This window comes from Lethenteron reissneri, chromosome 6, assembly GCF_015708825.2.
Source record: "Lethenteron reissneri isolate LAM-NWPU_2019-01 chromosome 6, ASM1570882v1, whole genome shotgun sequence".
Taxonomy (NCBI): Eukaryota; Metazoa; Chordata; class Hyperoartia; order Petromyzontiformes; family Petromyzontidae; genus Lethenteron; species Lethenteron reissneri.
This window is the reverse complement of record NC_083784.1, coordinates 4,254,464-4,268,512: the sequence shown is the minus strand read 5'-3', so window position 1 is coordinate 4,268,512 and position 14,049 is coordinate 4,254,464. Positions and strand designations below refer to the sequence as shown.

Genomic DNA, 14,049 nt, shown 5'->3' with positions numbered 1-14,049 from the left:
ACATTTTTAAATGTAATGTAATAAATAAAAAAAAACACGGTGCGCGTACCGACGATGGTGGGCATACGCATCATCTCTCCTCGTACTCTCTCGGCACCCGGCTTCTCCTCCTCCTTCTCCTCCACCACCGGCACCGGCGCTGGTGCCGCCGCCACCGCCGCCGGCGCTTCATCCACTTCCGCCGGTGCCCCATCGGCGCCTCGTCGCTCCGTCGCCGGCGCGGGCGTCACCGCCGCTTTCTCGCGGTACCCGCCGGCGGCCTGTGGTGAAGACGGCGGCGGCAGCGGCAGCGGCGACACAGGCGCGGCCACATTGGGCGTGGCGACCTTCGACCCCGCCGCTGGGGGGGATGACAACTTGGGCTTCTTGGCAATGGCCGGCCTCTTCTCGTCCTTGGCGGTGGCGGCATTCACTCGCTCCTTCTCGGCCTTCGTCTCCTTCCTGTCCTTCGTCTCCTTCTTCTCTTTCGCGTCCTTCCCTTCCTTCCTTCCTTCCCTTCCTTCGCTTCTTTCGCTTCCTTCACGTCCTTCCTGTCGACACGGGGCCGCGGTGTTTGCGGCCCTGACGGTGGCTTGGAGGACACGAAGGCGGCGGTGGCGGCTGGCGACGGGTGGTTGGCTCTCAAGGGCCCCGAGGTCTTGCCTGACGTCACGGGCGTGGTGGTGCCGCCGGCCTGCGGGCTGGACCTGCGGCGAGCAGACGCGGCGCCGATGGTAACCCAGCACATTTGGTATTCGCGCGTGTTTCTTACAGTGCGGGGATGACCGTGAAGGAAGGAGCTAAGTTTTAAAGACGCGGCGTGCAAGTAGTTTAGCGGCCGGGGGCGATGTGTTGCTGCGTGTGATCCCGATCGAGCCATTTGCGTTGTGCAACGTTGTCAAATTTGGCAGATTCGGACCGTGACGCAGGCATGGGCGACTGTGAACGTCTGTCGAGGTTTAACACGCCCACGGTAATATAACCGGGGCGGGCCAGCTGGATTCGAGACCGCGAAAACCCCTGCGACAGGCGGCGAATGTGCCGGCGTCCGGGGGGCCATGTCGAGTCACCCCGGGAGGGTGATGCGGAGGTGACCGACTGCCGGTGGAGCGGGGAGGGACGAATCGGTGAGTGCCGGACCGTCGACCGACCCGACCGTAACACGTCGTGGCGGCGTCGACGTTGGACTCGTTCGTGAAAAGTCTCAACGCACCGGTTGGGGAAGAGGAGGCGGAGGAGGGTCACACACTTTTGACGATTGCATTGGTCGCGCGTACAAAAATCGCCCGTGCAAAAATCCCGTGTGAACGGGGCAGTCTGGTCGGGTGGTGGCGGTGGGTTAACGACGACATGAAGCTAGCGCCACGTGACCTAACCCAACGCACAAACACGGGATCGTCGCATCGTCTACGAGAACACACGTTTTGCGGTAACCGTAGAATTCTATCAGTAGCTAGGAAATGTGTTGCCGATGATGATAACGATTACAACGACGAGGACTGTAGAGGGAGGGTGAGAGAGGGGATGAGGGCACTACCGAGGAGGGGGGGGAGAGGACCTGGGAGGGGGCTCGGAACGCCGGGGAGGGCGCAGAATCGGCGAGGCGCTGAGCCCCGCGCCTGGAGACGAGATCCGCTTTTCTTTCTTTAACCGCTCCACCTGCACGGGAAACACGCGGGGCCACAGTCAATCCTCGTCTTGTGTTTTAAATCATCATAGCAGAATAATAATCATCATCGTAATAATCACTTATTTATTCCAGGAGAGCCGCACTGAGTCCAAGGACTCTTTTTCCAGAAAAGTTGTAAACTGCACATGGAAGGGCATCCCCAAGGCGGGACTCAAACCCAGGCCCTACAAGCTGCGAGGCGCGAGCGTCACCACCGCGCCACCAATCCTGTCGCCCGGTCGGTACCAGTCGGTACGACGGACAGGGCGGTTTCATTATTCACAGTTGATTCTTTAGGTTGGGCCACGTCATGGTCCTAACAACGGCACGTGGAAAATCATTACACATTTACTGCCCGTGCGCGACGCCTGCCAACCTGTTGCCAGCTCGTTACATAGTAACCCAGGCCGGTGCCCCCCCTCCCCCCCCCCCATCACTCCCCCAACTCGTCCGTCTGTCAAGAGCGCCGCCATCGTTTTTAAGAGCGGTCGACGATCGGACGACGCCGGTCCGGCGCCCGCCCGGGTCGCCCGCGCGTGCCTCACCAGCGGCGACGGCGTGCTGAACGGCTTGAACCGGCGCTCCTGGCTGCGGCTGCGGTGTCGGTGCTGCTGCTTGCTGTGTGTGGGGGTCAGCGCGGGGCTTGCAAAGGCTGAGCGAGGGCACACCGGGAACACTGGCCCGTTAAATCATGCGCAGCGCACGTGCGGACGTGCGCGGGCACGCGGGTGCGCGCGCACACACACACGCACGCACGTATGCGTGGAGTGGGGGAGGGGATGGACGCAGGCGACAAGGAAGAACGAACGCACGCATACAGGCACGCGCACAGACGCACACGTGCATTCGTTCAAGCAGGCGCACAGGGCGATGGATTCACGCACGCATGGGGACAGATGAACGCGCGAGGGGCAAGTGCACACACGTGCACGCGCATGCCAGCACGCACGTGTGTGTAAGATTGAGGCGCACGCACAAACGCACGCGTGCAAGAATGCGGCAAAGCAAGCGCGCGGACAGGCACGCCAAGACACACGGAACGGGGGCAGTGGGGGGGGGTGTGGATATGGGTACCCAAGCAATCCACGCGTGACACACAATGGCAGATTCAACAGAGTAGCAGAGATAAAATGTTAACGAGAGTCAGTTGAATGACGTGGGCGCGTGGGTTTGCAGACAATCGCGGGGGGTGGGGGATGCAGAGGGGTGGCGCCGCAGAGAAGAGGAAGGTTGGATGAGCGGTTTCCAAGGGGGAATGGGGGGGGGGAGCAAAATGCGTGGTTAATGCAGACGCGTGAAGAGCAGCCGTGCAAAAAAATAGTCGGGAGGAAGAAAAACGGAGGTAAAATAAATAAACGTGAATGCAACAAAAAAAGTGTGGGCACACGGAAAGAGGAGAGAGGAGGAACAGAAAAAAGAAAATCACATTAAAATCATTGAAATTGAGCCGGGTTTACGTGTGCTGCTCACAATCAACATATGCGGCAGAAGCCACCGGCGAGCCAAATCATCGCGATGGGTTTCACGTCTCGTTTGTGTTGCTCCAGACCCAAAAAAACCAAACACTCCACACGGCACGCCGGAGTGTTACACGCAATTGGGGTTATTACGACGGGACCTGAATAAATTTCGATGTAAAGCTTTCGTGACTGCAGGGATTCATCTTCTTGGTTCTTTCGGTAAAATCACGTAGAAGGGAAATAATAAAATAAAACATAATAAAATAATTCTCACGACGTTTAGGCCACAACGCAAGCAGCCGTCCTCAGGTGAAGACCAGGTCAGACGCTGTCTCCCCGACAGACCTGGTCTTCACCTGAGGACGGCTGCTTGCCTTGTGGCCGAAACGTCGTGAGAATTATTTAATTATGTTGAATTTTTTATATTTTATTATTTCCCTTCTACGTGACTTTACCGAAAGAACCAAGAAGGGGGACCTGAATACATTTACGCGAGACTAGCTGCCTGGGAACTATTCGTATATCTCCCCCCGAACCCTAACCACCGCAGATCTAAACAATTTGAAATAAACTAAGGTGCTTCCCCGCCCCCCCCCCCCCCCCGCGTTTGCCGCGAGCGTTTGGTCATCAATTCGAGCCCGTTGGCCGTAACGTTTGAGGTCAGGCGGTAACGGGCCTGCCCCAAGACATTCGCTCGCTGACGCGCGGTTTTTCGGACTGTGCCCCACCGCCACGCGCCGTTCGGCACGTCATCCCAGCGCCGCGCTTTCCACGTGTCGGGGGAGCTACGGCAGGAACTGAGTTTAGCCACGGCGCCGGTGCTCTGTTTGGTTACAGCACCGGGACCATGGTGAGTGGTGGAAATTCCACGATCCAATGGTGGGGGGGTGGAGCCCAATTCAAAGTCTAACGGTTGACATGCCACGCAAAGTGGGTACGCATTTTCTATGGACCTCGGAGAGATCGAGAGCTACATCGCCTCCTGAGAATCACCAACCCATCGTCTCTTTTCTCAAACTCTCAGAATCTTTCTCAATTCAAGAAGCGAGTTAACTCTCATCTATTACAAACTTGAATTATGCCATTTGTTATGGTCCGCGTGGCGTTACGGGCCTTTGAGCCGGCGCTCAGGAACCGTGATAAAAAAACACATTTTAATTACAATCAGTTCCCGAAAAATCTCCCGGCACGTGGCGCGAAACGTCAGACGTCGTGACGAACGCCGCGCGGTACAACCCCAAAACAAGTCGGGGAGTTACACAGCGCAACCACGAATGCCCCTACACAGATGCCATTAACATGACCCCGACTCACAGCTCAATCCTGGTCGCCCCTTGCAGGTTACCCCTCACAGAGGTCGGACTCATGGGCTGGCACACATCACCCAAGTTACGGGGCAGGCGGCGGCTCTAATCTTTCATATTGCGCCATCGTTTTAGCCGATGACGGCACACACTGTGCTAATCGCGCCGGTCGCTGCGGGGCGCAGGGAAGGGGGTGAGGAGTCGCGCGAAGGCGGTCGCCGTTGGAGGCTGGATCAGTGTGAGATTGGTGGGGAGGGCGGCAGGGAGACAGAGGGTGGAAGCAAGGTTAGTTCACTAAGGGGTTGTTAAACAACGCCGCTAAACCACAAGTCTTGCCCGAATCGCATGTAGTGTTAATCTAGCAACATTACAGGATGATACACAGCCCTTAGTTAATCCACTGCTGGATGAAAGCCTGATCATTCTGTGTTACGGTCATTGGGTCTGTTTGACCGAACTTTACCAGGCTGGTCAATGCAGGTTGGTGACAGCAGGACCGGTTCAGATATCACTCACCACTGGTAGTGGCCCGGGCCAGAATAAAAGTCAGATTATGTGGCTATGCTCATCTTTTATTTCGAGCCATAAAAGCTAGTGGTGGAAATTCCATGTTATTATGGTTGGGACGAATGTACATCCAAAGTTTAAAAACTGTTGACATCTCACAAAGTGGTTCTCATTTCATCGTTCATCGACCCCCAGAGAGATTAAGGGCCGATTCAACTCCCATGGAGAAAAGGAAAACAAAATATTTTTGTATTTTTCTGAATTTAGATAGATCGTTTATTGCCATTGTCACCAGTACAACGAAATTTAAAATGCTCACCAGTCAGGGCCTCATTCATAAATTTAAATTAAATAAAACAAGAAAATAAAAATAAAATTAAATGAAAGATAATCAATTTATACTATATATAAAAACAGCCCAAGTATACCCACATACCCACATAATGTTACATTTTGTCATTGCACATCTCTATTTCACAGTCAATTGTAAACGCTATTACTTAATAATTAATTAGCATTATTGAGTGTGGTGATCGCTGTAGGATAAAAGCTCTGTTTGAATCTGTTTGTCCTTGTTTTGACTGATCTGAATCGACTGCCTGATGGCAACAGCTCAAACAGTGAGTGTCCAGGGTGAGAAGAGTCCTTTATAATGTTCTGTGCTTTTTTGATGCAACGCGAACTGTGTAGTTCTTCCAGTGTGGGGAGATGGCAGCCGGCGATCGCAATTGTGGTGTCGGAACCGTATCATGCAGCGAATAATCCAATTGGAACACTCGCAGAGAAAGTGGATATCACAGAACTACTTCTGAAATGTTTTTAAAAATAAGTCAAGACAATAAAAAAAAATGATGTAAAACCATCTTTAATATGACAGAGGTCTAGAAAAAAAAGCAATCACTGGTGTCTGCTGGGTTGCGACCATCAACTCACTGCACTTGAGAACCCGGTTTTAAACACAACTCAGTTACAGGGTCTCTATGTGAGTCTACAGGTCTCTAAGTCAGTCTACGGGTCTCTATGCAAGTCACTGAAGACAGGGTTTAGATCACCAATTCACATCACTTGCGAAACCGGTTTAATCGCAAGCAGCTGCTGAAACCCAGATTAGAACCTAACATCTCAGCAGTGCCCGCTCAGGGTCTTTCAACTTCCACCACCACCACCACCACCCCTACCTTCCGAGATGGATTTGAACGCAATCTTCCAATTAAGAGTAGCACACTGATGCTGCTGCTGCTGCACGATCTGAGTGGGTATTAATCATTAACGAGCGATAATCCCACAATCAATAGTCGGGCGGTAATTAATTAAAAGGAGAAGAAGTGTTCTGCCTATTGAACTGACGTCAGCCGAGAATATCGATCGCAACGCTCGTCAGCGAAAAACGTTGATCGCATTTTGCTCTTGTGAGCGGAATCGTGGCGTGCATTGAAACATCTTGACATGCCTTGCCATCAATAATGATAAAACCCATCGATCGAGAGTGAAACACCGCGGGTTGAAATCCGTGTTTAAACCGATCTTTACACGCTGTTGGGTTGCTGAGAGTTTGGGGAAACTGACCCCGGCATCGTTGATATCCCTTGGCTGGTAATCCAGGGGGGGGGGGTGTTTGGGATTTGAATCTGGGGATCAAACTGGGATTTTACCAAGGGTGTAGTGAGACTGGTTCCCAATGAATGCACAGACACATAATAAAAAAAAACGCATTAGGTCTGTCACTTAAATTGGCAAAAAATTGGAGTGTGAAAAGTAACAAAATTCAGTTATGGAAATTTCTCTGCAGTGAGGCACGTTGGAAAGTACAGTGTGGATATGAGGTCACCACTTTAATGAACCTCAGAAGTGGCTCTGTGATATCTCCTTTCCAGGGACCGTGTTCCAACACGGAGGGGGGACCTGCGCTGCCTATTGTGAGCGTTTCCACCCGCGACGCGGCGCCGACAGCACCATCGCCAATTTAGATTACGGAAAAGAAAGACTTAAAAAAAAAATATATATATTTATATTTCGATGAGAGCTGTGGGAGATGGAGCGATCTTGACGGGAAATTATGAAATCGGCTCGTGCATAGGGTGCTGGGAAGGATGGCATGCGGAGCCCTTCATCCAGCAGATGGATTGGTCATGCTGATGATGGCTACAATGACGATGGTGCGTCCCAGGCAAAAAATGCCCACCCACCATGTCATATGACATCACCATACTGAGTACGTAGTGCACAACCAGCCTTGTTTTAGACCAAAATAAAATATTGAGTTAAGGCAGCTGCAGGACTCATGCAGAGAGCCAGACTCACGCAGAGATCCACAGACTCACGCTGAGATCCAGAGACTCACGCAGAGACCCAGAGACTCACGCAGAGACCCAGAGACTCACGCAGAGGCCCACAGACTCACGCAGAGACCCACAGACTCACGCAGAGACCCACAGACTCACGCAGAGACCCACAGACTCACGCGGAGACCCACAGACTCACGCGGAGACCCACAGACTCACACGGAGACCCACAGACTCACGCGGAGACCCAGAGACTCACGCAGAGATCCACAGACTCACGCAGAGACCCAGAGACTCACGCAGAGACCCAGAGACTCACGCAGAGACCCAGAGACTCACGCAGAGACCCAGAGACTCACGCAGAGACCCAGAGACTCACGCAGAGACCCAGAGACTCACGCAGAGACCCAGAAACTCACGCTGAGACCCAGAGACTCACGCAGAGACCCAGAGACTCACGCAGAGACCCAGAGACTCACGCAGAGACCCAGAGACTCACGCAGAGACCCAGAGACTCACGCAGAGACCCAGAGACTCACGCTGAGACCCTGAGACTCACGCAGAGACCCAGAGACTTACGCAAAGACCCACAGACTCACGCGGAGACCCAGAGACTCACGCGGAGACCCACAGACTCACGCAGAGACCCACAGACTCACGCAGAGATCCACAGACTAATGCAGAGACCCACAAACTCACGCAGAGACCCTGAGACTCACGCAGAGACCCAGAGACTCACGCAGAGGCCCAGAGACTCACACGCAGAGGCCCAGAGACTCACAGACTCACGCAGAGACCCACAGACTCACGCAAAGACCCAGAGACTTATGCAGAGACCCACAGACTCACTCAGAGACCCACAGACTCACGCAGAGACCCACGCAGAGGCCCAGAGACTCCTGCAGAGACCCACAGACCCTAGCAAAGACCCACAGACTCACGCAAAAACCCACGAGTTGACGATGTACTCCAATGTATGTCGCGATGCACCCCAGTCCCGTTGAGATTATTTTATTTTCCATTTGTGAAAAGTGCACCTGCCATGGCCAGATCGGACACGATGTAAGGTAGAACCTGTCGCTTGCGAGGCAGAGAGCATTCCTGATAGCGAATAACACTACTGATGCAGATAATGATGAGGATGATGATTAAGGGCCTACGGCCAGACAGACAGACTTGTGGTTCGGCTGGCTTAACGCTGCGCAATTAAAGCAAGGCAAAATCACACGCAAGCGGAGAAGGTGAGATGCGGTTACCACCCCGCGCGTGCATGCAGGCGACATGCACACACAACATGCGCTCCGTGTGGGATGGCAGGGTGGATTCAACAGACACACGCGTGCACACAGACACACGCGCTCACGCTTGTTCGCTCGCTCACACGCGTGCACACATGCGCTGACCGGTTAATGTTACAGGAGCAATTCAGCATCATGCACAGCTTGGCATCATGGTTACATGAACAGAGTTAACATGCGGGACTCACGAGTTTAAGTGCAGGGTCCGTCATAAGTTACTTGCTCTTGATGTTAGTTTACGGTACTTATATTTGCTTATGTTCATTGTATGATGTTACCTGTATTCTCCGGACTAATTCGGCGCATTTTTCCCCCTCTGTATTTTCAAGCGAAAGTTATGGGTGCGTCTTATATAATCTGGTAGGCGCGTGTGCTAGTGTGTGGTTACTATCTGTGAGTGTGTGTGTTAGTGTGTGTGGGGAGCGGTAATGTAGCGGTTAGCGCGCTGCGCTATGAACCCGGCGACCCGGGTTCGATTCCTGCTCACGGCCAACACCAGCGACGATTATCTGAACCGGTCCCAGGCCTCTCCTAGGTCGACTCAGCCTCAAATGAGTACCTGTGCAGTGTGTAAAAACATCCCCACTGGAGAGACAATGGCGGTCGGGTGTGGTGTTGGCCACCTACCCCCTCGTGTACCGTGCCGGCCTTCATGAAGTGCTCGCTAAGAGCACTTGCCTCAACAGTCTGGTATGGCTATATGGGGGACCTTTGTCTTTGTAGGGAGCAGTGGTGTAGAGGTTAGCACGCTGTGCTACGAACCCTGTGACCTGAGTTCGATTCCCGCTCACGGCCAACACCAGCGACGATTATCTGAACCGGTCCCAGGCCTCTCCTAGGTCGACTCAGCCTCAAAATGAGTACCTGTGTAGTGTGTAAAAACATCCCCACTGGGGAGACAAAGACGGTCGGGTGTGGTGTTGGCCACCTACCCCCATGTGTACCGTGCCGGCCTTCATTAGGTGCTCGCTAAGAGCACTTGCCCCAACAGTCTAAGGCTATACGGCAGATATTTGATTTTGTCTTTGTGACAGAGATCCGTATTACGTTATTGATACCAGGGTTGGGTCTTACTTTCCGAAGCATCTTATCATCTGTAGAATAAAGTAGCCAGTCAAAGGTTAAGGTTAGGGCTTTGCCCACTTTGAATTGGCTCTGCAGGTATTAAAATGCCGACTCAGCTTTATTTGTGGAAAATGTTTCAGCTTTAAATCACCTTCCGTAACATTAATCAAGATTTGAAGTTTACTATAACATTATAAAATATTACAGTCAGTCACTCAAGACAGGCTTTTCAATGTGTGCTTTGTCATCGTGGCATGCAAGTGATATGAGAACTTCCTTCACGTAGGAATGTAATTGGATTCATGACAAAATTTATATCGTATCTTGTCAAGCTACAGTGCTTGGCGCACTGCACATTGAACCCTGCCGGGTGCTCGAGTTTGAATCTTGTCCATCACCACATCTACGCCTCTATATAAGGAACGAAACAGGTAGATATCTCCACAAATGTGGCTGTCGCCTGATGAAGCTAGTTGTAATTACTGGCTAAACGTCGTACTCAGATTGTAAGTGTTGTGGCTTGGCTCTCCAACACACCGGTGTGCTGTACTAGTGACAAATTGGCCACGTTCTGTTTACATAACAACCCTTACTAGTCGACTGTGTCGTGTGATGGCGGGTTTAAATGACACATTTATATATTTACGCGATCTAACGCAAAAAAACCCTCTATTATGGACGATATTGGTCGCGAAAGCCTCCGTGTTAAACTCCTAATGAATGGCAAGGTGTGGGGGGGGAGGCCTTAATCCGGCAGGGGAATAAAAAAAGGGCGATAAATAGTATAACTCTTCTATCTTTTAGAGCAAGTAACTTGTTGCAAACCCTGTACGTATATTTATTCATACATGTAGACACAAAGACATACATTAACCTGTTATGTTGTTAAAAAATTGTCAGGGATGGCTTGAAATGTCACACAGGGCCAGCAGAACACATCCAACAACAAAAATGGAAATGTTAAAGGGAAAAAAAAACACGTGGATGCACACACGTTGAGACTGCCGGCTGACGTCGGGACTTGCTTGCGAGGTTAACGAGTGAGATGTGGGACACCGTGGTCTCGGACAGAAAGATGAGTCGGCCAACGGGGTCGAATTTGAATCGAGGCGGGAGAAAAGGGACGTGGGCCTTCACACCAGGTGGCTCAGCAGTAGAGCGAGCGGCTCACAAATCGTAGGGTTTGCAGCGACGAGTTCAAATCCTGGTTGCGGGGGTTGACTCGGCCCATCATCATCAATCCTAAAGGGGTCCATAAAATGAGAACCACTTTGCGGGGAAGTCAACAGTGGTTTGTGCGCTGTGGATATAATTGCCCCCAATGAATAGGAACGTGGAATGCCCATTAGTAGCTCAGGGCCGAACATAGAAGATGAGCGCCGATGCCTCAATGGTCATTCGAGCAGGAGGTCATTCTCATTTTTTGACCTCAGGATGAAAATGTTACCGGTCGTCTCAAAAGACTCTTTGCGCATCTAAGTAGTAAGCTGCTGCCTATGCGCAGAGCTCCGCTCAACGAACGATTCTGAATTTGTAATGCACGAAAGAATGGCTCGGAGGCACAGGAAACCAGTCAAAGCGGCGAAAGCAGCGAGGGCGTCAACAATTGCCCAAGCTCTGTTTTGGCCAGATTGTGCCTCTCAATTCCGTTGTTGCTGCAGGCCCTTGTTGTATACATGTGTGAGGTATGGTAATACGTTTTAAATATAAGATGATGATGATGATAGGAGTCATTTAGGCTGTTATGGTTACTGTTACGGCCTGTGGTTAGTGTTTGTGTTAATAGCCCAGTCATGCTGGAGGTCAAGTAACAGTTAGACAAGCGGGTTAAGTGTGGTAAGTCCAGGTCTATGTTAGCTATTATTTTATTGTCGTTAGGACTTGGGGGGTTAGCGACTCGTGGTTATATTTCAGGGACTGAGACGTTCATGGTTTTCTTTTAAATCCCCGCAAGATTAAGTCACATGACGTCGTTAATACGCTCGGGCTCACCAGTAAATAATCTATCACGCAGATTTTCTCGGACAATGTTACGATTCTTCGCAATTGATTTGTTTTGGGCAAGGCCACTTGTAAATGCCTTTCGACAGACATTTGGCCAGATCGTTACAGCAGCCTAACCCAACAATCAATTATGAACCCGTTATAATCTATTTGCTGGATTTAATGGGGGTCAACGCCAGTCCCTTTGCTATAGACACCAATTAACACACTGCTGAATTACATTTGGCACTTGAAGACGTGATCATTTTAACTTTGACCGATGTTGTGAAAGCTCTGCTGAGTGCTATTGATTTCGCTTTTGTTCACTCGTGTTATTTTTCTTTGAACTGGCCGCTGGACTTCCAGAGTTTGGATTTTTCTGTCTGGTATCTGTTGTCAACAATACTTTTATCAATAAACATATCTGCACGTACTCCAAAACAACACGTGCACGCTTTTTAAAATCAACCTAAATTAGTTCACATATGGTCGTTTTAGTGATTAACGTTTTCTAATACGTCATAAAAATAAAAAAATAAACACGTCTGGCCAGCATGGAAGACTAGGCCAAAACACCTCTCGAATGGGGCTCATTCTCTAGCGCTCCCCTCCATCTAACGGAGGCTCTTCTGCCAGCATTGTCCTGAGCAAGACATTACAGGGCAGCACCTTCACCATTATAATTTCGCCCGTAAAGAAAAAACCAAAAACTACCAACGAGGCTTGAAGCTAGCGCAAACATTTCAGCTCATTTATTCTTCCACTGGGCTGGGCTGATCCAAGCTACATTTTGCCCAGGCTGGTTGGGCCGACTTGGCCGGCAGTCTGCTGTGAGGTGCAGCCTAGGTGCTTGGCCAGCGTGCAGGCCGGTACCTGGGCAGTGGCCTTCCCCTGAGAGTGTGGCGACACTTCGGCTGCGCGCCATCGACGAGTGCGTCGGCGTCAGCAGGCGGCTCACGATGCTCATCTCCATCGGCGTTAGCTGGGACCGCCGGCCTGGGGAGTGCAGACGCGTGCACACAGACAAACGGGCGCACACGCAAGACGGGCAGACGCATACAAGCACGCTCACACACGCAAAAACGCACAGAAGCATACACGCACACGCGTTCACACACAAAGACGCATACGTAGGCAGATGCACACATACGCGCGCCAACACGTACATACACGCACGCATGCACATTTACACACACAATCGCGCGCGCACACGCACACAAAGGCACACAGTTAAAAATAACCAAAAACTCAACCAATGGAGGCTCAACGCACACAATTGGCAGCATTGAATGGCACTGAGCGGGCAAAGCCGAAGCCCAAAGCCACGTCATGGAACCACTGCCCAGACCAAGACTTCACTTGGCACAATGCGGCTCCTACGGGTCGGGCCGTGCGATTATTAAGACAGAAAAACGGTTGATAAATTCATCTGTTCTTCTGCTATGGGCCCGTACGTGACCTTCATTGGTCAGACCCCGGACTCTCGCTGGTCCCTTAAAGACCGGGCTTCGCTCCACGGGTGAGAGAGCGGTCTGTGTTCCTCCGCTGCTGCAGCAAGGCCATGGAATTCTTTGCCCCAGGCCATCAGAGACTTGGATTATGATGGTAATGTTTAAAGCTCATCTGAAAAGCAACTTTTAGTCACTGGAATTTTTAAATGACACCATTGTTTTGTTTTGATTGTGACAGAAGTTGATGTGCTGTGTCCGAAATTTTAACTGTTTTTGGATTGAAAGTACTTTTTTTTTAGCATTCATTTTTTGTCCAAGGGGCACATATAATGTAAATATTATGATTATTAATGTGTTTATTTTGGCAGCCGATATTATAATTCTGAATCAATTTTTGGGTTAGGCCTCGCAATGATCTGGCCAGATTTTCCTGACATTCTGACTTCCTTTAGTCCAGCCTGAAGATGCTTGGTGCAGTTTAAGGCAAAGTGAAACGTTGCAAAATCCGATTACAAAATTTAGCTGTGAAAGTCATTCTTCAACTGAACCAGTGAGAGTGAGCTTAAACAATAATAACTTGCCCGTCGCTAATGGCTTGCATCCGTGACAATTTAATTCGTTGGAGGCTTACAACGACACAATATTGGCCACATCATCATTTACGTGGCCGATCCTCGAATATCGATGTACGTCTGATCAGCCGCTACCACTCGTTAATATGGGAGGGGGACACGGGCGCTGACGACGATACGGAAATATTACAGCTCATCAGCACCGCGCGCGGCGGAAAGGCGTTGGAGCCACTCTGCGTGAAAATGAATTGGCCGTTAATGCGGACTCGGCATGAAAAGCCCGCGCGTGCATGCACACGATAGGCGCTGAAGCAGCAGGAGATGGTTAGCTCGCAAAAAACGGGAGTTTTGCCGGCAACAATAATGAGTGCTGGCGAGTTGGGGTCAGCGGTGGCGGCTGTGAGGGCAGCCGATGGTGTCTGATGGGCGGACGCACGCTGCACGTACCAAGCCAGACACTCCGATACGGGCAGAGCAGT

At 51.1% G+C, this 14,049-nt stretch overlaps 1 protein-coding gene across 1 annotated transcript in view; it reads right to left on the bottom strand.

Annotated features, from left to right (window-relative positions):
- LOC133355076 (ensconsin-like) overlaps positions 1–14,049 on the bottom strand; it is a 53,977-nt gene that overhangs the window by 13,180 nt on the left and 26,748 nt on the right. Inside the window, exons 8-12 of the mRNA XM_061572368.1 lie at positions 12,421–12,543; positions 2,194–2,324; positions 1,517–1,638; positions 418–686; positions 147–340 (exon numbers count right to left, since the gene is read on the bottom strand). Of these exons, the coding sequence (XP_061428352.1) occupies positions 147–340; positions 418–686; positions 1,517–1,638; positions 2,194–2,324; positions 12,421–12,543 (839 nt within the window). The remainder of the gene's footprint in view (positions 1–146; positions 341–417; positions 687–1,516; positions 1,639–2,193; positions 2,325–12,420; positions 12,544–14,049) is intronic.